Below are 25,462 nucleotides of genomic sequence, written 5' to 3' on the forward strand. Positions count from 1 at the left end.
GACTAGAGGGGTGCATGAACAATGTATTCTGTGGATTGCCAGACTACTAGAAGATTTGTTCGCTGTATTAAAATGATGGAGATTTTCACAATCACAGAGTCACATTGTGAAGGCTATATCATTGTTCAATCAAGGTGAAAACCTTGTGTCTGATGCTCCTTTTATCTACCATATCAACAGATGAGTAGAACATATGGAATAAAAATAAATAATAGGGGGAACAAATGTTAAAATAAATTTAGTTTGAAATGCTAGTGGTCAATGAAAGCAAGGGGTAAGGGGTATGGTATGTATAATCTTTTTTTTTCTCTGTTATCGTTTTATTTCTTTTTCTGTGGTCTTTTTATTTCTTTTTTTTAAATCGATGCAAATGTTCTAAGAAATGATGAATATGCAACTATGTGATGATATTAAGAATTACTGATTATATATGTAGAATGGAATATGTTAATGTTTTTGTTTGTTGTTCTTTTTTTAATTAATAAATAAAAAAATTAAAATGATGGAGAAATATATATAATTATTGAATGAAAACAAATGTGAATATACTATGTCAGGAATATAAAGATGGACTAAAAGCAGCCTTACCCTGCCCACGAGCACGGGGTCTGGCCCAGTGTACTCCTCGATCACAAAGAACTGGTTCCAGACCCAGCCTCTCTTGGAGCGCTGGAGGACCTGCCCCTCCTTGCCCTTCTCATGGTGCCCGTGGAACGACGGCCGCAGGTGGCTCCGCCGCTCCGTGGCAAAGGCCTGGCTGTGACAGCACAGCACGCCCAGGCACACCAAGGCGGCTTGTAGACAGTAGTTGTCCCTCATTTCCGGTTACGCGGTGGGCACAGGGAAATGCGGCTGCCACCCTTTCTGCCGACGGGTGCTGGCCTTCCGAGCGGCGGCCTCCCGGACGCGTCACGCACACCTCTCTCGGGATGGAATGTCTCCGTGTGCTGAGCACATCACATCAGGGCTGCCCCCTTCTCCAGTCGGCTTCTGGAAGCAAAAAGAGAGGTCACATTCGGCGCAGGTTCCGAACCCTTTTCACTTCAATTCCATTCACTCAACACTGACCCGACTCCGGACACGTGAGTGCCTTGTTCTGGGGGCCCAGGACGAGCATGAAGAAAGAAACGCCCTTGCTCCCTCACAGATTACAGTGTGTTGGTGAGATAAACACACACACAAACGCACACCCACATACACACACAAAACCCTCAAGGTCTGATTAATCTGAGGGTAAAACACTGTGTGCTATGGAATCCAGCGACCTGGGTCTGAGCATCAGCTTTAGTAGTTACTAGCTATTGGCCTTGGGTAAGTTAACTAACTTCTTTGGGTTCAGCTTGCTCAGTTATGAAACGGGGGCGGCGCTCACTGCAAGGTTGTCACAGGGATTAGCCAGTAATGCATGGAATTCGCTTAGCACAAAGCCTGGTACACAATAGGCATTCCTATTATTGTCAATAATGATTATTATTATGGATACTAATTATGCTTTCATATGTTTTATAATAGAAAAGCTTAGGATACTTGGGGGCCCAGGAGAGGCACATATGGCACATCCTGGGGATGGCAGGGAGCGGAGCAATTGAAAGGAGACATCCTTGAGGAGGGGACGGCTGGGCTGAAGCCTGAAGTGAGGGTTACATGTGATAAGAAGGGGAGGGGAGGGACAGTGACTGAGATGAGACAGCATGTCCCAAAGTCAACAGCAAAGCATGTTCCAAGAGGTCCGACCATGACTGGAGGGGTAATGAAGAAGACAGGCAGGTAAGACATCCTGCTAGACAAGGAGGTCAGCGCATGACCCAAGAGACCACACTGATGGCTACCAAACCAACTGTCAGTGAAGTGATGTATCACGCTGCCATTGGTGAATCGCTTAAAACTCTAGTGTCATTTCAACAAGCAAGATTGGCTCTTGTCGGGTCAGAGCTCCGTCCAAGAAGCCAGAGATCCTAACTTCGCCTGGCAGTCTTACCGAAGTTACTCTGTAAGCTCTCTCCACTCAGGAGAAGCAAAATCAAATAAAACAATCTGCCCTATGAACTGATCCAGAGTTCCTTTTCCCGGCACCTGGCCATGACTCAACTACTCATCAGTGGTGAAGACAAGCCACCAGCAGTGTTCCAGAACCTCTCCAGTTTTCTGACCCATGTTCATCCTGTCCTTTCTCCAGCACTCTAGTTCTTCTCTCCAGTCCTCAATTCCTGTCTCAGGTTCCTGGGCGTCTTCACTGGACTTAGTCTTTTTGCCAGTGGAAACTGAGTTCTCCCTAAGGAATTTCACTCACTGGTTCCCTTCTCTTAGTACCTCACACTCTCCTTTGGAGACTCACCCTCTCCCCTTAGAGTCACCAGACTCCAATCAGAGGCACATCTCCCAGAACCAGACAACCCCAACCAACAACCTGAGAGGAATCTCAGAAGACTGTTGTGTATAGTGGGTGAGACTCTGACATTCACAATGATACTTTGTTGCAGCACCAGTTGAATGAAAGGTGTGAGCTGATCAAACATTGTAGGAATCAGAGCTATGGTAGAATTCTCTGCTCTTTGGTTTGGATGCACTGAGTGGTGGGGTTGGTAGGGAGGGATCTTGGTCTAGTGGAAGGTGCTCAGACTTGAAGCTGAGACATACCTGGCTCTGAATACCATGTCTATATCTTACACTCGTGGTGGCCTTGGCCATGACAAGCAGTTACTCTGAGTCTCCATGGTCTCATCTGAACAATGGCGATGATACAAATTATTTCGTATAAAGCCCTGAATACAAGGTGGGGGGACAGGGCCTGTGTTGCATCTCTACCTCTTTCCCCAAAGTGCCACAAATCCAAGCCTGCATGCCTCACTTGGTAGAAGGAGGTGCTCTGGCATTACAGGTGGAGATGCCCAGAAGAGGGCAGTAGGGTGCCTTCTCCTAGAGAGGAATTGAGGAATAAGAGTCACAGGGGATAAGGAAATTACCAGAATTCTAGTTTGTTGGTATGGAATCCCTTCCCTTCTGATGGACTGTGGCTTCACAAACCCCAGCCTGTTTCCTTTGTAATCTGGCAAAGCAGTATCTGTCCTCAATACCACTTTGTCTTCATGTTAGTCTCTTTTCAAGGAACAGGGAGTTTAAACCTATAACATTTGCTGAAGACAGATACTTCAGGACACGTAAAATTCTGTGTGGAAGAGAGAGAAAGATTAAAATGTCACTGTCATCCTTTAATAGCTTTGCCCTCAGAACTCAGGCATTTTAATAATAAATCAAATGCTGGCTCCCGTGGGCTAACTTGATGGTGTGGGAAAAGCACAGTGTCTTTCCCAAAGGGAGACAATGCAGAGTGATGGGAAAGTCTCAGGAAGCTCAAGATTTGGTGGAGAATCTGCTCCTAATTTGTCATGGGGCCTTATCAGTTCACCTCTCAGAGGCTCTGCCTTACTTTTGGTAACACGAAGCAGCTGTGTGACATTTTCTACACCTAGCTTCAGGCTTTACATTCATTGCCAGAGTTCCAATGAGAGATGGGGGGATTTCTTCTGTCCATGCACTCTCTCCTCACTTGGCTGGACGTCTCTTAATGTTGGGATTATTTCCCATTGACAGTTACATATCCAATGCTGAGCTCAGAACAGTCCATCAGTAAGTGTTACATGAATGAATGATTTGAACGACATACTTCAACTTCAAACTTGATATTGCTTCCACAGAAACTCAAGTAGAAGAACAGAAATGAAAGAGCATATGGTGTGACAAGATCCTTGCCCATTTTGCACCATGCCAAGTATTAAGTGTTCATTCACATGGTGATAAATTATTCTTACATATAAGCTGTGAAGTGTATTTGAAAGAAAGGGTTTAATTAAAGTTGATGCTTCTGCACCTCTTTCTTCTGGCTGCCATTTTGCTGTAAAGCACAATTATTTCTGACACTAGAAGTGTGGAAACTAGATGACAACTTTTTTCCCTTTATAAAAAAAAATTCTAGCTTACTACTAATGAATTTAAAAGCTTTCACATGACCAATAAACAATAACTTCACTCTTTATTTAAATGGTGAAAGTATCTCCTTTATTCTCTTGGAGAGAAGAGCAAAACCCATTTACTTTTAAAGCAATTCATTGGCTCTATTATTTTTAAGTGCTTACAAAATCATATCTAATTTATAATTAATTTAATGATTAATCTCAGCTATCAATAATATACACATTGACATGATTTTTTAAATTTATTCACTTTCACAATGAAAATTTGCTTAACGAATAGTACTAGTCACTGTTCTAAAACCATTACAAACAGTATCCCATCTATTAATTTGTATCATAACCTTATGAGTAGATACCATGAATACGTTATTTTAAAGGATGAAGAAATCGAAACCCAGATAAATCAAGTAATGTGTCCACTAGTAACTAAGAAAGCTGGGATTTGAATGCACATCATCTGTTTCAGAGTCTGTGTTCTTAACCACTGAACAATGCCAACCCTTGCCCCTTGTTTGAAATTCACAAAGAAATGATATAGACACTGTGATAAAAACAGAAACCTAGATGCTCCCTGTGCTGAAGCCACCTGAAAGTGGAATGTAAACCAACCTTGAGGCTTAGTGTATAATAATAATAGTAATATGATGAAGATATTAATAATAGTCAACGTTTGTCAGGTGTTATTACCCACCTAACAATACTATATGATACCGCTTCTCTAAATTAAGGCTGTAGATTAAATACAGACATGCACCTCCATTTGCACAACAGTTTTGTGATGACAGTGATTTATGTTTTGGCGGCACTGGGAGTGGTAAACTTGGACCCAAACCTTAACCAAACCAGAGAGACTGTAAGAAAGCATTTCATAGCCATGACTGAAGTGAGGGTAAGAAGGAGGTGACTGCCTCAGTCCACCAACAGCACAGCACAGTACAGCCGCATCCTTCAACAACACAGGTTGCTTTTTAGTTTTAAACTCTTGCGTCAGAATTTCTAAACTTATATATTAAAGAGATGTATCAAGAAAGATTCATTCTTTGAGAAATGCATCTAGAATCTAGAGACTTGATTGATATACTCAATAGTAGAGATTTTGCAGGAACTGCACATTAACACCAGGAGACCACCCTCCTAAGAAGACCTTGACATTGGTCATAATTAAGGAAATCTATCCACGTTCTAATTGGTTTTAATAATGGTCCCCAAAGCAGTTCTTGAATGCTCCTTCCATTAAGCACTTTCTAGCAGTATGCCAGCATGCCTAAGCATTGGGGTTCCGCAGAAACATATAGAAGGACTTGATTTTATGAGGGGAGCGTATTGCTTGGGAGGAAAAATAAATGTTGTTGAAAGTCACAGGAGTAATAGCATGACAGGAAAATGGATTTGCAAAACCACCAGCCCTAAGTGGAAGGCTCTCCCCTCTATCTTGAGAGAAGCTAACCCATCATAAGCTACTGTGCCTTGAGCATAAAACTCTCTTGCTGTGCCTGCTTTTGTCTCCACAAAAAGAAAATGACATATACGGGTGTTTAAGTATATTTGGACTCCTGCTGGAAATTGTTATCGGTAGAGAAAGAAAGACGAAAGCGCTTAGCAAAAAGCAAGCGGATTTGGTTTTTCAGCTTCCTCCTCCCCACAGAGCTGGAGGGATCAGACAGGCTGACCTGTTCTTTTCATTTCCAAGTAGCTAATTTACAGTAAAGGCAGGTTATCATTACATTAAGAATATTACCCGAACTCCAAATTCCAATCTGCATCTGCAATGTCCCCTTGTTGGTGAGCTCAGGGGCTCCTGTCTCTCCTTCAACAAACAGGGCTTTGTAGCCAATCAGTTTCTATTATGCAAATTAATTCAAGCATATTTTATTCTCCTTTCAGATCTCATCACTCAGCACTGAGCTGGTCTCTAGTTTTCAAATCAAATCACAGGAATTATGCCATGTCTGTGGAAATCACAGACAATGGGGAAAGGAAGTTTTACAAGAACTATTGAATCACAATTCTTCATCCCTGATTTCTACCCTTGGAGCAAGCTTTAGGTTTGGGGTAATCACTTCTTCTCAGTTGTAAACTATGCAGCAGAGTCAGTAAAGGGGTCGTTGCATACATTGCTCCACAAACCAGGATCAAATTTGAATGTTAAAGTGTGTAACAAACGGGGCACGTTGCCAATGACGACAACGTTCTGTAAAGGGGAATGGAATCTGTAACTGTGCCTCTGTTTTTGGAGAAATAGAGAACCACAGGAGTTCAGCTTTGGAAGGGGAAGCCCTTTCAGCATCTGTGTGCCAGACAGACCTGAGTTCAAATCCTGATTCCATTACTTACAGGCTATGTAAACTAGGTAATGGTCATTGGGCATCCTTAACCAGTCACTTGGCTTTTCTTGCGTGGGACAGTGCTCTAAGGGTTTCGTGCACACCATTTTATTGTATTTTCATCACAAATATATACAATTCTTATCCACACTTCATTCAGGAAGAAACTGAGGCTCAGGGAGGTTAAGTAATTCACCCAGGGGTAAACACTGAGTCACTGGGAGAGCTACAATTGGAAATTGAGTTTACGTAACTGCAAAACCTATGCTTGGCTTTGGACCATTTTATATAACTCCCTAAACTCTGGGAGCCCATTTTCCTGATCTTCAGTATAAGGAAACTGCATGATCCATCTCCGTGGACAATTTCAGTTCCAAATTTCATTTGTTATTGAAAAGAGTCTTTATTAGATATGAGCTTCATTCTTTTATAAGCATGTACAATCAGCTTTTATATGCTTAGGTTCCCATGGCCACAAAGTATCATGGAATTCAACTTTAAGTACCAGTCCCAGACTTGTGGAATCATTCAGTGATTATTAATTTACTTCTTTACGTAATTAAATCATCTCCAAATGATAAGATGATTACATGCAAAGTGTGTAATGAAGAACGTATTATTTGCACTCTATTCAATCTTTAAGACAGTTTTTTTTCTGACTGCAATATTTTTAAATGTTAATCATTAAGATGAATAAAATATATCAACACATGCAGGAAATAACACTGTCAGCACTGTCATCTCTGACTATGAATAAACACTATATGAATGTGTAGGGAGAGATGTAGTTCCAATTTTTCTTTCACTTGAGCTAAAATGCCCAAGGGAAGTTGAGAGCATTTTGGTGATGATGAACAGATGCTTAACATGATGGAACATCACTGGTGGTATCAAAAGCCTATACGTAAACCTCCCTTTGTTATTGATTAGGTCTTCTTTATTTGCCCATTACTTCATTCAGCAAAAACTTTCCACAGCGTCAGGCCTGTGCTGGACGTTGGGGATACATCGAGGGTAAAGTGCACCCTCCGCCTGTAGGAATGCCCTCACACAATGAGAGATGGTTGTGAGAACAGATGAATAAGAATCCAGTGTGATCCATGCAAACAGGACCATGGAGACGCACGCAGAGGAGCCAGTGACCACATCTCTGCACATAGATGTGCAATATTTCAATCCTGTCTTTCCATACTTGCCCACTCCAACTCCTTCCAAGTGAACACCCATGTCCCCACAATCCCCAACGTCTGAGCAGCCACACTGTGCACCGCAAGGCAATTTATACTCCCACTCTGGGCCATGGTTGAGTGAACCACATCTGGTCCAATGACAACCAAACCATAAACTGGCCATTGTTTCAACCTGTGTAATCTGGGCAAAACGATAAGCTGGGTGAATGAGATGCTCTCACATATTTGAAATGAAAGAAAGTAGGAGCTACATGCCAGTTACTGAGGGAGCTGAAATGAAGACTATGAGGCACCTGGTGGATAGAGAGCAACAAAATGATACCCTAAGGCCAAAGTTTCAGTGAAACTAGAGCCCACGAGGAAGCCAGTTGGAGCCAAATGGAAACAAGCATGGCCTCTGTCCCTGAATCACAAAAGTGGCAGACGCTCCCTTTGCTCTCTGACCAACCGCCCTACAGCTGCTGTCTTCACGGGACCCAGCCCTACTGATCTTCTCTTCCTGGATTTCCGTGGGGTCGCCTATAATGCCTCACCCACTGGAGAACACTAGGTCTCCTGTACAGGAGCTAACTTATGCGCCATCTTTTACCATCAAACTAGCAAACTTAGTAAACTACATATAACGAAGTGCAAACAAGTGGCTCTTACTCTGGTCGAAGACGCAATACTACAGCAGTGGAGATCACTTGTTCAATTACAGAAAATGCCTTTTTCTCCCCTTGCCCAATTCTCCTCACCCTTTCCTACAATATCTTTCCCCTCCATCCCTCCCTTTCATTCTAAAAACCTTTAATGTCCTTATTGGTCTGAATTTCTAAGGAGTACTCAGGCTGGAGGAAGATCTCGAGACCAAAAGTCAAGGAATTTGTGTTCCAGCATAGGTTCTGCCACTGGCTAATTGCATGACTATAAGGAAAAAAAAAATTATTCTGCCTCAGGACTGAGTTTCTCCTTCTGTGAAAGAAGAGGTTGGGATCAGCCTATTAAGAGTCTTCCATGTCTGCGGGAGTCTGTGCTGTGTGAGACAGAGCAAGCTTCCTTAGACGGAGGTTTTCATCTCATTCAGAAGGCTGGGGTCCCAGATGCCAGGGTCGCACAGGATACATCATAAAGAATATTTGAATGGTATCTTCTGGTATTAGGCAGTACAGAGGCCCTGCAAATATGACAGCCTTGAATCCCAGCACAGGAGTCAGGATTTTACTCAACAGGCAATAGAAGCCCATTAACAGCTTTGGATTAGGAGCCTGAAGGGGTTCGAGCTATCTGCCTTACACAAGAGAAACAGTTAAGGAGTGGCAACTCTGACAAAATTACTAAGATCACGGACTATGGAGTCAGAAGGGCTTAGAGCATTAGAGCTCCAGGGTCACTGCTCACTAGATGTGTAATTTAACCTATGTGAATATCCATGCCACTGCATAGAAAATGGGAAAAACACAAGGACCAGTCTCATAGGGGAAGGCCAAGATGATGCATTGAGAAGAGCACATGGTCTGACAGAACGCAAGTGATCAAATGGATAACTTTAAGGGCTTGTTGCTTTAACAAATATATACCATAAGGCCTGGAAAAGGTACCATAATACAGAATGAAATAAGGCACAAGTCTCAAAAAGCATTCCAGGAACCCACTGTCTACTACAGGGAGACAAATGAACCAGTACTTTAATAGGAATTGTTAAATGCAGTGATAGAAACATATGAGGGGGAATGAGATAAAGTAGAGCAGTGCTGACCAATGGAAACATAATGCAATCCTTAGGTATAGTTTTAAATGTTCTAGTAGCCCCATTAAAGACAAAAGTAAATTAATTTTAATAGTATATTTTATTAAACCCAATATATGCAAAATGATATCATTTTGACATGTAATCCATATAAGAAAGTTTTAAAGAGATATTTTGCCATCTCATTTTTCCTAAGTCTTAAACTCTAGTGTATTTTTTTGTTCTTACAGCATATCCTGACTCAAACTAGCCACAATTCAAGAGCTCAAAAACCACATGTGGCTAGCAGCTACCATATAGGACAATGCAGAAATGGAGGATCCCACAGCATGTTCTGAGAGAGGAGGGCATGGTGTCAAAGATTTCCTGGAATGATTGCAATAGTTCAGGTGAGTGTTGATATCACTCTGAACTAGAAAAATAAGCCTTCAGGTAGGGAAAAGTGGCCATTCTAGAAACCATGTTGATGTAAAGGGTCCTGTAAACAGAACAGACTGAGAAGGATGAGGGAAAAGGTCGGAGAGCTATCCCTGGTCTCAACAGGAAAAGGTCTGGTTTGGGCATAAAGAACATCAATTTGATTTTCAATGTTTAGACTTGTGAAGCCATCTGATGGCTGCTCAAGGGTAAAGTTCAAGAGTTCTTCCAAGAGCTGATATTATCTAAGTTGCCATCTCCATTTTGTTGCATTATTAACTCGAGAAGCTCAGAATTAGATGAAAACTTAGACACATTTGACTACTAGCCCTTCACTTCAGTAGATAAATGGGAAAACTGAGATACAGAAATGCTATGTGAACTAGCCAAAATAAAAGACAAATTGAACAAAACCTACACTCCTCACTCTACAGAGGAAAGCAAATGGGGAGGGGAAAGCATCCACAAGGGAAAGGTAATTTTTATAGCATCTACCCTGCCCTCTCTCCCCCAAACCTGGCTTAAAAACAACCCTCCCTTTGAACCCATTGCTATGGAAACAAGCAGCCCAGGTTCTTTAAGGGAAAAGACATTCATAAACAAGGATCTGGGAGCGCTTTTTAAAGATTGTCAGTGGAAAACTAACTCAAAGAGGGAAAATGATCTGCATATTCTCACTGGAATCTGACATCCTGCAGAGAACCACTTTCCACAGTCTGTTTTTTTTTCTTTTTTTTTTTTAAGTATAAACAATGAGGGGAGGAATTATCCCAAGGTGGCCTTCGTATCCCGGCAAGGGCTTAATGTGGTCTTTTGAAATAATTGCTAAAGGGAGGGGAGAGTGTGCCTCCAACCACCACAGCAGAGAGGCGTTAGAATTGTGGGAAGTCCGGCCTGTGACCCGACTCCTCTGTGGCCCCCACCAGCCCGCCAGCTTCATCCGTGTGCAGATGCCACCGAGGACGGGCCAGGATGAAAGCAGAAACGTCGCATTGCTTCCAATTATTGGAAGTTTGATTTTTGCCAGAGGGTGGGTGGCTGCGCTGGAGGTCTCTTTCCTAATCTACCTCCCCAAGTCATCACATCAAGCTACAAGTAGCTTTTTAAAATTTTTTGTATGCCTACAGATACCACTGAGTCCAACCCACCCACCCCTGCCTTATTTTTAGAAAGCAGACACCAACAAAAGCCTCATAATGATTTCATTGTTGTTTCAAAGGAACCCAATCTGTCAAGCCCAATTCTTTCTTTTCAGGTGTATTAACGTCATTTATCGAAAGTAATGGGATTTATAAAAAAAAAAAAAAAAGGATGAAAGAAAAGTAATGGAATACAGAAAACTAGTCAAGTGCCTTGTGCGTGTGCAAAGCATTTTCTGAAGTATAAGCCGGACACTCTCAGGCAGACAGGACTTTCAAAGGCAATGCTAAGTATCTTTTGTGGGGCTCAGATAATATGGTTTCCTTAATTAGATTTTCCATAATCCCAGGTTAATCCTATTGTGAATTGCAGACGTGAAGTTTGACTTGCCTGGCAGAAACATCTATTGGTACAAACGGATTTCTGGAAAAAATACCCCATATTTAAAACCCACCCACAGTCATGACTACAAAGACTCTTATTCTCCCCTTCCCCAGGCAGAAGTGACTATTTCCCCTCCTTTAGATCACACTGGCTGTTCATGACCACATGTTGAATAGCGCTTTGCCCCTGACTGCAGGTCTTCCTATTCCCCAGGATATCTGAAGTTTCTTAAGACTTGGGGCCATAGCGAATGAATTCCTGTCTCCAGATACAGTGGTGCATACAGCTGACACGACGTCTGCCCTCCCAGACCTTAAGAATCTTGACCAGTGTCTCTCAAACTTGGCTGAATCAAATGTGGAGTCTTAGAAATCCAGGTGCCCAGGTCTCATTCCAGACCAATTAAATCCATAAAACCCAGGCATCAGTCGTTTTTAAAGTTTCCCAGATTATTCCAATATATAGCCAAGGCCAAGAACCACTGAAATATACAGCATGGGAGCAATCACTCATGTGCAGCTATTTTTAGTGAAATTAACTACAATTAAATGAAACTCACAATTTAGCGCTTCAATATATTAGCTTCATTTTTAGTGCTCAGTAGCCATTTCTATCACCACAGAAAGTTCTATTAGCCAGTGCTAGTCTGAGGCAATGAAACACCCGCTACAGAATCTCTTCAATGAATGAAGGTGTACAAAAAAACATTGTATGAGGAACCCAAAGACCTGCCACAAACTCATGATGCAATGTCCAAGAAGTCATATCCAATTTCTGAACCTTCATTTTCCTATTGGCAGAATGAAGGGGGTGGATGAGATGGGTGGTTCTCTAGCAGTGCTCAGTAGAATACCCTGAAAAACCAAGGGGCCACGGGGTGGAGAAAGCAGCATAGTAAGCAGAGCATGTCGCTAGAGTCAACAAAATGGGCTTTTTTGAAAAGTGGTTTTGCTGCATTAAATGAAAGGCAGAAAAAAATAAACCACTTCTGATATCTTCATACATAGAAGACTCCCTGTCTCAGTCCACAAGAGGGTTAGTAAATTCCTGCTTCAGTGCCCATAATCCCCCGCTTTAGGGAGGAGGCTCCTGCTCGGGAAACCGTGGAACCACTGACAACTGACAACTCACTTCACTTCTCTGGGTCTCAGTTCTCTCCTATGAAAACTGTGGATGAATGATGCCTGCCTTCCTTCACTCCCAGGTTAATTTGCGGTTGAATGAGATAAAGGCTTGGGAAGCGCTTTGTAAAAGCAAAATGTGGGCTATACAGGTGAGGGAAGGATGATGAAATGCTGACAGCAGTGGCAACTTACATATCTTTGGATAATTTAAAAAGTTTTGCTTTCTAACCTTTAGTAGTGTGGGTTGTAGATCTATATAAATGATATGTTATTATTACAGAAGGGAAATGTGCTTTTTTTTTCCATTTCCCTGTCAGGGATATAAAATATTCCAGACACTGAAAATGAGTTCCTTTCATGTGCATGGTCCTCCTTCTGGTTTGCTTCAAAAACCAAAGGGATTCTGTAGGGTTGACTTGTAAGTGAGGATTCCAATTCTGATCAGCTGTGGTCCCTGGCGAGGGGGTATCGGGGCTGGGTGGGGTAAATGGCTGGTTCCAATGAGAAAAGGTGTTAAAATATATCAGGGTACCTCATTCCAAAGAGGATAGAGACCTTCAGCCTCTCTGCAGAGGCAACTGGGCTCTCAATGATCCACTTTATGGCATGAGAACAAAGCAGTCATCAGGGGGATGAGGGGAGTTATGAACAAAGCTGCCAAAAAGATGGCATGGGTTCTCTTAATTGGATAAGTTCCAAGAAGCCATCTTGTCAAACAACTCATTCTCTATTCAGCCTCTTCTTCAACAAACCAGTCCATGGGTAGATGAGCCTTCTAGTGAATTATCATCTACCACCTAGCTTCTATTTGCTGAGCACCTACTATGCAACAGATATTGGGATAGGTGCTTTTCATATATTCTTTATAACAAATTTCCCTTCAGCATCTTCATGAGGTTGATATTTTTGCCCCCACTGCACAGGTAAGAAGACAAAGGCTCGGGGCACTTTGGGTTCAGAGCATTTAGTCCAGGTCATATGGCTAATGAGTGCCTGAGAAAGGATTTGAACCATATGCAAACCATTCAGAAGCTCTTGACCTTCTACCCTTTGGCATTAAACTATTCTTCTGTAATCCTCCTGTGATTGTCTTACATTTGCTCTCTGGAGCTACTCAGAGCTCAGCCAGGCCTTGTTCCACATCACTACCATTTAAGAAGTCTTTCTGGAGACTAAGATTTCTGAAGTTATGGGCTAAGAATTTAGGAAGACATGTTCTTTGCCCTCAAGGAACTCATAAGTGACTGGAATGTTTAGGGAGTGGGCTTTTCCTCAAGGGTCTTATGTTCTCAACTTCAGATAGCGCCAGTTCCTTCAGCACTTAGAGGATTTGCCCCACCCTTCTCCACATGATCTCCAGCCTGCCCGGCTCTTCCAAAAAGCCCGTGAATGGATAACTTATGATTTTTGACCTCTTCTCCATAATGTTTTCCACATTAGAACAAAGTTTTGCTGTACATCTTTCCATGCCTAAGCTTCCAAAGGAGGTGCTAATGAGTAATAAAATACAAGCAGTGCAGGGAATTGTTGGATAGCAGCCAGATGATAAATATCTTCTAACACAAGGAACCAGCCCAGCAGGAAGATGGCTGTGTCCCTCTTGTGAACTAACCACAGGATGCTCTCTCTTCCTTGGTGATTGCTCTGGTCAAAAAGAGTGGGTACACTGCTCATGGAAGGAGATGGTGGTACTGGTAGAGGCAAGTGACACCCATCAATGTTTTATCCATAGCGTGAAGGTGAGCTCCAGAATTATTCTCCACAAGGAAAAGCAGCTGTTACCTAAACACTGGTCAAATCAATATTGCAAAGAAGATACCGTTTTGTTCTTAACAACAAAGTGATGATGACTTTGTTTCCACCAAAGTACATCAGCCAATAAGCAAGTAAAATAACATAAAGTTCTATCAGTTAATAGAGCACCAGAGTGAGAGAACCCAATTCACCTAAAACCTGGGAACAGGGTTTTACATCACATTAACCAAACATCTCCTTCTACAAAGATTTCACTGGAAGACTGAGTTTACAGTCCATGACACTGGTGGTTGAGTAAGAAATGTTCTCGAGCATCATTCCTTAAGGGAAGGCACCTTTGAGACCCAACTGCTCCACTCATGCAAGGAATGATGAAGAAGGAGCAATAAAAGCAGAGTTACTATAGGTCGTGAAGCCTGTCAACAAGGGTTTACTGCCTTCCTAGTAAGTTGCTCATGCCAGAATTGCCCACATTACATCTCAAGGATGGCTGCCCATGAGGTCACTCAAACATTCCTTTGTCTCCTGTTTCAGAGACTGTTTCTTATTTTGTTCCTGACCATGACACTGAGTACTCTAGAGTCAGGCCCTCCAGCACTCCCCAACATTGAAGCTTAAGGCATGTTAAGATATCTTCAGGATTAAACCTCAGTAATCTAGTCTAGTCCACCCAGCCTTCACAAGGTGGATTTCAACCCTTGAAAAGTAGTTGATCCAAAAAATGGACACACAGAAAATTTAACAGCTCCAGATCAATGCAGCTCAATAAAATGACTGATAAATAGAAGCATTAAGAGCAGTCAAGATATATTCAGGATGGCATGGCCACTTCACAAAGAAAGAATGCTGAAGAAGAGGGGTAGAACTTTGTAAGATAGAAATGGACAAAGGCGTTGGTATTGTAACTTCCCCCTCATCCCTCCTCCGTGACTATGCTGTCCTATATATTTGAGGTCCCTCCAAGGACATACTACGTGTTTCCACCTGTAGTCTACTCCTGTTTATGTCATTTTTACCTACTGGTTGGGGTCCCACTTCTACCCTGGGTAGAGGAGACAGTAAATGATGCTGACTTCTAAATGCATCTGTATTTCTCTTGGTATGGTTGTGCTCTTCCCCAGATGGACGCTCTTTGAACCAACCTGCAACAAAGGACCTGGGATCTTAGTACTATGTCCACTGCTGGGGAGTTATTTTCTAGCTATAGCCCCTACCCCTTACCCACGGACACACACACATACACACCACACCTTTATTCCCTTCACTCACTCTGCAACCAAGATATCACAGAGCACCAACCCCTTTGGCTGAGACTTCCCAAGATGCTGCTGAAACTCTTTTTTACATGGCACTGAACGAAGTGAGCTCTCTGCTGATGCATAATTTAAACCATTTTCTTATGTCAACATCACTGCCAATATTTCATTAGCTTGCACATCTCCCTTTAACAGATACTCAAACCTCAGTTCTTGGGAAACAATTAAGTCTACCCATGGAGAAAGAACGGTAATGTGTCCAGGTAACCACGTTTCTACTCAGCAGAGGGAAATCCTTTTCATATCGTAACCTAATTAAAATCCTCCACCACCAAGAGGACAGAGTATAAGTTTCTTGATATAGGAGGGGATGGAGATGTTAACCTGGAAAAGTTCAGAGTGAAACACAATGGTGCCAGGGAATAATAAATAAAATAAAAACAACAAGGAAAGTTTTCCTGGAGCAATAAGGAAAACCAAGCAGACATTTTGTCTTGCAGATTTAAAAGAAGCAAAGTCTCCTTCAAATTGCTATAAATAGAAAGCTTGGTGCTGTGATTGAACCCTGAGCAGGCAGATGAGACAATATGAAAATTTTTCTGGAAAGAGTAATAAAGACCTTGATACAAAGATGTAATTTTTCTTTCTCAGTGACCAACTCCTGGAACAGGAAAAGCACGACAGAGAGGAGAACTTCAGATTATAGCAGAATAGTGACGTTTCTTTCACCTGTACCTAGCTAAAGAATTTTAGACCAGTTCCTCATAAACACAGACAAATTGAAAATTTATATTGGAGAAAAGTAGTCATCATGTACACTGGTTAAATAGATAGCTTTAGAGTAAATTGTTTTTCCTTATTCTTTTGTGTGGCTTCAGTTACCCTCAGAACAGTTTCTTTTGTTACCTGTCGAATGTTTCACACTGCAAAAACCTCCTGCATTTTTTTTTTCCAGAGGAACTGGCCTTAATAGGAGCTCACCTGGCATTTGCATTCAGATTTGGAATGTGCAAATTGAAAAATCTATGCATGTTGCAACTATCCTTGATAACATTTTCCTTATATGATTCATTTTTTTGTTCCATATTAAACCAAACTTTGCTTTGCTGCAGGACTAAGTATCACGTACTTGCCAAAAGTACTTTACCTTAGAGTAGGAAAAATTTCACTTCTTGAATCACCTGACTTTAGGTATGAGCCCTAGTTTGGGACTCAGAAAGCCTGGGTAGTTTGATGTCCTGTCACAGTAGCAGGGAGCTACTAGGGAAGTCATTAACTTTTCTGGGAGCTAGCGGTTGCCAGTTATTTAGTAAACAAAAATACAGGACACCAAACTAAATTTGAATTTCAGATAAACAGCTTTTTTTTTAGTAGAAGGATATCCCATGCCATTTTTTGATAGATACTTATATTAGAGCATATTTTTGTTATGTATTTGAAATTCAAATTTAACTGTAAGTTCTGTATTTGGTCTGGCAACGGTATTGGAACGGCATCTGGAAAAATAAAGAGCTAGACTAAGTAAGTCAATCTTTAAGCTCCAAGTTATCTTTTTTTTCTAACTCCCAGAATAATTTTATCTCAGCTAAATTCACTCTGAACTCAGAATACTTTTGCCTAGTTGCCAGTATGGGGACTACATCACTGGACAGAGAAAACCACATTGAGCAAATCTTGACAGCTTAGGAATTTGTAACATTAGTTTAACTGACAGTCAGAGAAGCCCAAAGAAGGATCTCAGATTCCATGGAAGAGGCAGAATTGGCCATTAGATGTTGACCGGTGACCCACGATGCAAAAGGCCTAAGGATGAAAGGATTATCTCTGGCGCTAACTGACTGAGGAATTAGAAGCTGTGTTCTCTTCCTTCGGAGGTGTTGATGCTAGTTCTCAGAAAACAATAGCCAAGTCCTGGAGTCGGGATGATTTCTGCTCGGAGCACACACCACACCGGGTTAATGGGCAGCCTTCAAGATCTTTTCAGGACGCACTACGCACGGACGTGTGTTCACACAGAACAATTTTAATAAAAACACATTCACCAGGCTGATCCCGAGCCTGGCCTTGGAACCTGGCGCTGTGTTAAGCAGAGGCAGTTAAGGAGAGGGTGTGGCCACGCCCCTTGAGTCACTGATAGGCTAATGGTGGGCGTGGCAGGCTGGGAAACTGTAAGGAGAAATGACTTTGATGGGAGTTTTAGGGGGCAGAGAAGGATCACAGGAGAGTCTCACCAACCAGGGGTGAGGCGATGCTTGGTCAGGAAAGACTGGATAAACCCAAATACAGCCTTAAAGGAGACGAACAGAATAGATGTTTAAGGTGGGGGCAGCAGCCCAGGCAGAGACAATGCATGAGCAAACCCCTAAAATACAAAACTAGACCTAATGTTCCAAATGCCTCTGTCCCAGCTTTGAGGGTAGATGGATGAGGGAGAGGACAGGCAATGAAGGGAAAGGGCGCAGGAATTTGCACTGTTTACCTACGATGGGAATTTGTTATTGTGGAAGCACTGGGACTGCTCAGGAAAGACAAAAGGGGCGAGGCACGAAAAGTAGGCAGGCAGTGAACCACATCCACACAAATAATAAAATAGCAAGTAATAATTATAATAACAAATTTCCTATCTTTGTTGAATGCACGTGAAGAAAATGCTTCATTTCATACTGTGGCATGAAAAGACGAAACTGACTTTCATCAGTTGATCATGCAGCAATGGCCAAATGTCTATAATTTCGGTGTCCCATAGGCAAAATAAGTGGATTCTGCTTTAGTTTCTCATTTTCCATCTGGATGCCTTAAGCGCAAATAACTTTGAACTGAGAAGAAGCAGAGTGCCCAAGTGTCAGATTTGGGATGCGCGTGTTAGCTGCTGTGGAAATAAACACTTCTGTTGCACCTTCCAGGATGGAGGGTAGGGGGCACGGTGGGGGGAAAGAGACGGGATAAAGGAGAAAAGGAATAATATTGTACTGGGCACCTACAGTGTCGCACCTTGAACTAATAGAATGCATGATATGGTCTCACTTAATCCTTACAACTGTGTGAGGATGTGATCATTACTCCTACTTGACAAACAGAGAACAAGAAAACTTAACTTCCCCACCTTCCAATGGCAGAACCTAAATTTGACCCGAGTTACAGGCAATAAGCCCAAATACACGTGCCAAGTGTTCTCTAAATCCCCAGCAAAAACAGCTAAAAAAATAAAGTGGCTCATGGTATAATAGAGGTGGTGCCTATGCAAAGAAAGAAATTAATTTCATTCTGATTTCCCTGATCTGTACTGTATGTACCAAATCACAGCCCTCTTTGCAAAATTAAGGGCATTACTTATCTTTCCATTCAGACTGGCATTATACTTGCATGCAGACATTCCTAGCTAAGCTGAGGAATATCAAGTTTTTACAAAATCATTCATCAAGAGGTGAGACCTAACCCTGATTAGCGTTTCAATAAGAAGCCTAGGAATAAATAGAGAATAAGCACACCATCACGGCGGCAATTAGGCATCTTCTAGACAGCCACGTTTTTCCTCAGACCAATCGAGTTTGAGCAAATGAGAATTTTTTTCCTCTCTCTCTCTCTTTTTTCCCCTGCTGTGAAATGAACTGCCTTAAATAACTGATGAGGTGACAGAAAGCCCATTAAAGGAAACGTTTGCCCATTAAGTGAGGTTTAATTAAACAGAGCACAGGGTAATCGTTCTTCCGTCTAATAAGTGGTACACCCTAGTTAGAATCACCCCGCTTCCAGGGCTTGGTCTGAGAGACCTGGGAGTACACCCCACCAGTAAACCAGGAAGAAAACGCATAGAGACTTTAAGAAATCATACACCGCTTTGCAAAACAATAGATGAATTGGAGATATATGCACATGCAAATAAAGTCAGTCAAATATTAATATTTGTCTCCTGATTATTCTTGCTCTTTAGGTTTATTCAGAATATGAAATTGTATTTCCTTGTCCCCTTAGATGAGCTGTTTGGAATTCCTGATAAAAGGTTTAGCCATACTTCTGTGACATTTTCCAGGGGTGCAGCAGCTCCCTGAATGAAGGGGGTGGTATGTTTTGTTCATCATCTTACATCCAGAGGGTAGGAGAGTATTTGGCGAATAGGAAGCATTCAATGTCTACTTGTTGAATGAGTATGTGGGAGAAGAATTTACACTGGACACACTCAGGACTCCAGTGGGAATTCCAGAAATGAGCTTGTGTAGGGAAGAGCACAGACTGAGCCAGGCTAGGGAACCAGCTCATGGCGGCCTTGTCAGTTACCTCCCAGACCTCCCCCCCAGGTCATTTGCCCCCCCCCCATAAGCTGGTTGGAACAACCACGGCTGAGAGCAATGGGTTCAAATCCCACCTCTGCTCTTCCTGGTCCTGTGTGGCCTCACTCAAGTGCCCTCCTGAGACTGCTACCACATCTGAAAAAATGAGAGCAATAGCACAGTACATTTCTCCTTGGGCCGCTGTGAATAAGGAGATCATTCCCTTGAAATGCTTGCAACTGTGTTTAGAGTATGGTTCGGGCTCAGAAAACACTAGCTGCTGTTTTTAGCAGCATTGAAGCTACAACTTCTAGAACTTAATGTCCCTGAGGTCAATTTTACATTTCTCTGGATTTTCATCAAGGCGGAATAGACACGCTTATATGTGGCTGGTAATGCAGGGCCCTGGAGTCTGGGCAGGCCCCCTCACCATCTGGGGACATGGTCAAGGCTTCAGGTTGCTTATGCTGGCTTTAACAGGTGGCCTTCTTCTCCATCCCACACACAGCCCACTTCCTTCCCTCCCTGTTCCCACCTCCACGCCTGGCATTGTCAAGAGGAGGCCATGAAATCTGCAAAGGCCTGGCCTTGCTGGAGCTGACCCTAAAGGCCTGCAGGTCCTCAAGGCTGGCCAAGTGCTGGGAGGCGAGGCTGCAGTTTGGTATGGCAGTGACCTCAGCTCTCAGTGCTCCCTAGAGGATCCCAGCTGATGGCGAGGGCTCGAACCCTGATTAGCGTTTCAATGAGGGGCCTAAGGCAAAGGACTGAACACCCATCAATCAGAGCACAATGGGACTGTAATTAGGAGACTCCCAGATCTCCCTGAATTAGGTACTGTGCCCAGGGCTTCGTGATCCTTATCTTTATCTCTACAGTTCACAGCGACTCAATGAGGCTGTACTCCTATCTTTATCTTACAGATGAGGGAAGTGAGATTCCGAGGCCTTTGGTAATTAAGTGCATAGTCGCCCTGCAGGTCAGTAGCTGGTGTTCCACCCAGTGGAACCAGGGAGCTCTCGCAGCTAAACCGGGCACCCCCACGGCCCGCTGGCATCCGCAGCACTCCCCCTGCCAGGAAGTCACTCTCTATAGGCAGTTACGCATCTTTGAATTAGATTTGAAGATCGTATTATCAAGCCCATCTGCTGATAGTTTATAGCTACACTCATAATTCACACTTTATAGCGTTTTGTAGTTTACAAAGGGCTTTTGCAACCATTAGCTCATTTTACACATCAGCCGACAAAGGTAAGGGTTATTATCATCCTCATTTTGTTGATGGAGAATGAAGGAATAAGCCACAGTCTTTAAAGTTCAAAGATACTGGGGAAGATGAGGGCTGTTGTTTGCAGATTAGGGTTTCAGCAGAAAATCCTACCCAAGACAAGAAAAATCATCCCTGATAGAAATACAGTTTCCACAGAGGGGGTTGAGGGCTGCCAAATCAGCCCCAATTCAGCCTTCAGTCTGCACCATGCTTCTGTCCAGGAGAGCCCAGTGGATTAATAACAGCTGATGATGACAGTGGCTTACAATTACCGAGAGTTTATTCCACACTCAACAGCACCCTGAGCAGTCAGCATGCTTTATTTCAGTGTTCTGCACACGTTCTATACATTTTCACAACTGCTATCCCTATTTTATGGATGAGTTCATTGGCACTCTCAGAGGTTAAATAACCTGCCCAAGGTCACACTACTAGTGGCAAACCCTGACAGACTGGTCTTACAGGTTTCACTTTTAACAGTCCTACTTTTTTGAGGACCACCCCACTTAGTGCAGCCTCTTTAGTAACCAGGATTTTCTCCACACCCAAAGCTTCTCGCCTTTCGCTCCGGCTTACACCAGGTCAGAAATGTGACTCCTGACTCGAATCAAAGGCTTAGCTTCATTCTGCTCAAGACTCTTAGAGGCACCTGCACCAGCTTGCAGGTCCCTTCTCCCACAGGGACCCTGGTTTGTAATGAAAGAGACTGATTTTGTGCAAACACCAGAACTGATGTGTCCAAACGTCCCCGTGGAGCCAGCATCTGAGTCACAAAAGAAACACCAATCCATCACGTTATAACCCCAAATCCCTACTCACCAAACCCGTGTTCATTGGTGTGATCTCTCATGCTCCACATCCATCTGATCTCTTGATAATGTTGAGGAGTTTCCAGCTTTCTCCCAGGACAGGGTTCTGGCCATTGCTAGGACGATTTGAAATGTAGACCCCAAAAGGAGTTCCAGAGATAATATCAGTGAACGCAGTACCATGGGTAATTAGTGTCTAATCCCCAACAGGAGGTCAACTTTGAAGGCAAGAAGAACCACTAGGATGCTAAAGCCTTATCCGTTTGTGTCTGGCACTAAGAAGGTTCCTTCTGCTCCACTTGGCTCTTTGCTCCTTGTTCCATGGACACCATGCCTTCTAAATAGAAGGGTTTTGCAATACTCCCCCACCTCCTTAGGCTTTAAAACCTGAGCTCAATTGTCTGTTGACCCACAGTTTGCAGAAAATGCCACAGTAAGCCTCCCTTAAATGTCATCACATAGCCTGAGGCTGGAAGCTCCCACAGTTAGTGACCCTCTTTAACTCCCTCAAGGATGGCTGGAGAGGGTTATCATATTTGTTTCTGTTGTTGCTGTTCTTTTGTAATGGGGCATTTTCCCTGAGAAGCCAGTAAAATACCTTAGCACCAACATGCATGTCCTTTGATTCACCTCAGGTAAATCATTAACATTTGATAGATTTTCAGTTCTGGTAAGAATGAGTCAAGCATTGTCCCCCTAATCTCAGTTTACAAATACAAAAGAGGCAAAACTTGTCCTAGTTAGCACCAGTAGACTGTGTTTTACACTAAGTCTGCAGACTGCCTTCCCTCCATGCCTAAAGTGAATGGAAACCCCCAGCCACTGTTAAATAGTGACTCTGCTTCTAACAGTACAGGACTGTCAGAATCTCCACTGTGGTGGCCCCAACTATCTCCTGGAGGTACACAAGCAAATGTCATTACTGCTAATTCTAAGGAACAGAGCAAACATTTATTGGATTATTACTATGCGTTGGGAACTGTGCTAAGTATTTCATATACAATACCTCATTTGATCCTTGCAAAAGTCCTATGGGGAAGGTACTATTAGCATAGCATTCCCACTGTGTAGAAAGAAAAACAGCCCCGAAGATATCTACATTCTAAACTCTGAACCTGTGAATATATGTTCCCTTATATGGTAAAAGGAACTTTGTAGATGTAGTTAGGTTAAGGATCTGGGGATGAGAAAGTTGTCTTGGATTATTATCCAGGTAATTACAAAGGTCCTTATAAGTGGGGGCAGGAGGGTCCAGACACAGACAGAGATCTGACAACGGAAGCAGAGGTTGAAGTGATACACTTTTGTTGGTGCAAGAAGAAGCCAAAACAAAGAATGCAGGAAGCCTCCAGAATCTGACAAAAGCAAAGAAGCAGATTCTCCCTGAGGGCCTCAAGAGGAACGCAGCCCTATCCAGGACTTGACATTAACTCCTGAGGTGGTTTGAAACTGTGTGCACCCCAGAAAAGCCTGTTCTTAAAGCCAATCCATTCCTGTGGGGCCTTTTGATTACGTTAGTTCAAGTGAAGGTGTGACATACTGGAGTCCTTTATAACTGGGATGAACACAGAGAGAGAGAAATCCAGGGACACAAGAAGCTGAAGGCAAGAAAACCCAAAGAGCAGACCTGCAGACACTGCCACGGGCATTGCTATGTGACAGAAGAGGATCTCAGGCAGGCAGTCTTCAGAAAGAAGGTATTGTCTTGATGATGCCTTGATTTGGACATTGTTGTGGTTTCAAAACTGTAAGCCTATAAGCTAATGTATTTCCATTATTAAAAGCCAGCCCGTGTTATGGTGCCTGCTTTTGGCATCCTAGTCAACTAAAACAGCCCATCAGACCCATTTCAGACTTGTGTCTCCTAAAACTATAAGATAATAAAATTGTGTTGTTTTAATCCACTGAGTTTGTGTTAATTTGCCACAGCAGTGATAGGAAATGAACACATCCATTTTATAGATGAGCAAAAGGACTCTTCAGAGGGCTCAATCACTTGGCCAAAGTCACACATTAGCACGAGAAGCAACCGAAATGATGCCCAGTGGATGGCTCCATAGCTCTGGTCCCTCTATGCTGTGCTATATTGCTTTGGGGAAGGAAGACAAAGACAAATACAACTTCATAGTTTAATAAATGTAAGTCCTTCCTCTCTCCCTCGAGGCAGTAAAGACAGTCAGTGTGTTCCACGCCACTACACTAAAGAGGAAACATGGGTGCAAGGTGCAGCCACCTGCACCGCCGCACAGAGCCACAATTCCAGCCTAGGAACACTGGCTCTCCCGGTGACTCTGCTCCTCCCCCCTGCACTGTGCTGCTTCTGGATCCGTGGGGCACCTTCACAGTCACTGCCCTGCCACCAAGAGAAGCACCCTGCCCTCTTGCGGCCTTTCTTACTGTGGTAAGCAGGGCGTGGGGCAGGTAGAGGCAGAGGCTCAGGGGAAGGCTGTGCCTGGCGCGACCTTCCCAGGCGCTGCTCATGCCAGCTGCCCTTGAGCATGAGGTGGCACGCACATGCTGTACTAAGCTGGGTGTAGCCTGGACTTAATCATGGGAGCCCCTGTTCGCACAGCTCCATTTTGAGAGACATTACTTGGGAATGTATAGGGTCATCCATTGTCATCACCATCACCCTGACTCCTATTTAAAGAGTCCTTCCCAAGACACAGCCATTGGGCTGAGGGCACACCTTGGACCACATTTTACAAGTGAGCAAAGAGACGCACAGAGCGGTCTCCTGCCCAGCAAGTGGCAGAACCAGGAACGAACCCAGGCATTTCAGCTCCGGCATCAGGCTGCAAATACAGTACCTTCAAGAAGGGACGAAAAGACAACAAAACCCAAAAATACTCTGAAATAGGCAGGGATATATTTCAAGAGCTACTAATGCCTTCTTATTAAAAAAAAAAAAAACACTCATTTTCCTTTAACTCCTTTAAAGCTAATAGAACTGGAAAGAAATGGAAAGGGGATATCTGCTGCTTGAGAAAGCCTTCTATTTTACACATTCCGGTTCTTCTTTACTCTGCTAAGATCTAGTTTTATTTACGCTTCCTGAATGCAGCCAAACAGTGGGGACTGCAGGGATTGGAGCTCTGGCTGAAGATCACAAACAGCTTCTGTTTTGATCTCACTGCTTAGGTTAATGCATCATGACTCCTCCACAGGCTGTTTCCCGGGATGCTGATATTCCACTGTCTGCAGGAGAAAAAAATGTCCCCGTGAAAATAAATTAAATGCAAAAGCAGTATTTACAAATCCTGAGTCAGATTTCCATCCTGTCCAACAGGATGAGAATTTGACCTGCTATTTACACGAGTAAGCTGAGAATGACAATCAAAGTTCCTCTCATTAACCGCAGGCGAGATAATGATTTAAGTGACTTTAATCTAGACATGTGCTTTACAATAGAAATGCGGACCTGCTCCTTCTACAAAGGGAAAAGAGGAAGCTGCACTTACTGCTGTATTTGACAGGCAGGACACCTGATTCCAGGGCTTGTTTCTAAATATCCGTGGATCCCACATCTCTATGGGTTCGCTTAGAAATGTCATTTGCACTGGGGAAACAGGTTGCATGTAAGAGTCTAAGAGGAGACAGAGTCAAAAATGGAGGTGGGAGCAAGGAGGAAACACCTTAAATAGCTGGAAAAGAGAAGGTGGCCTTCTTTAGGCAGCCTGGGCAGGAACATTCGGCCTCTTTTCTCTTGGCCCCTGCTTTTCCCCAAGATACAGCATACCTCTTCAGTTGCACATCCCCATCCCTCTCGAAAATGTTCATTCCTTACAGGGATGGATGCTTTAAAAACAGAGGACAGGGCAGGCCAGG

At 43.1% G+C, this 25,462-nt stretch overlaps 1 protein-coding gene across 6 annotated transcripts in view; it reads right to left on the reverse strand.

Moving 5' to 3' along the window:
* The window catches only part of CDH11 (cadherin 11), a 150,366-nt gene that overhangs the window by 49,880 nt on the left and 75,024 nt on the right, over positions 1 to 25,462 (reverse strand). For 3 of the 6 annotated variants that reach the window (XM_077132620.1, XM_077132622.1, XM_077132621.1), the window contains exon 3: positions 589 to 990. In XM_077132620.1, coding sequence (XP_076988735.1) covers positions 589 to 819 — 231 coding nt within the window. In that variant the 5' untranslated portion in view covers positions 820 to 990. Of the gene's footprint in view, positions 1 to 588; positions 991 to 2,963; positions 4,099 to 21,644; positions 21,751 to 25,462 lie in introns of those variants that run through there. The other 3 variants (XM_077132623.1, XM_077132624.1, XM_077132625.1) reach the window with 3 other exon arrangements.

The sequence above is a fragment of the Tamandua tetradactyla genome, chromosome 16 (assembly GCF_023851605.1).
Source record: "Tamandua tetradactyla isolate mTamTet1 chromosome 16, mTamTet1.pri, whole genome shotgun sequence".
NCBI lineage: Eukaryota > Metazoa > Chordata > Mammalia > Pilosa > Myrmecophagidae > Tamandua > Tamandua tetradactyla.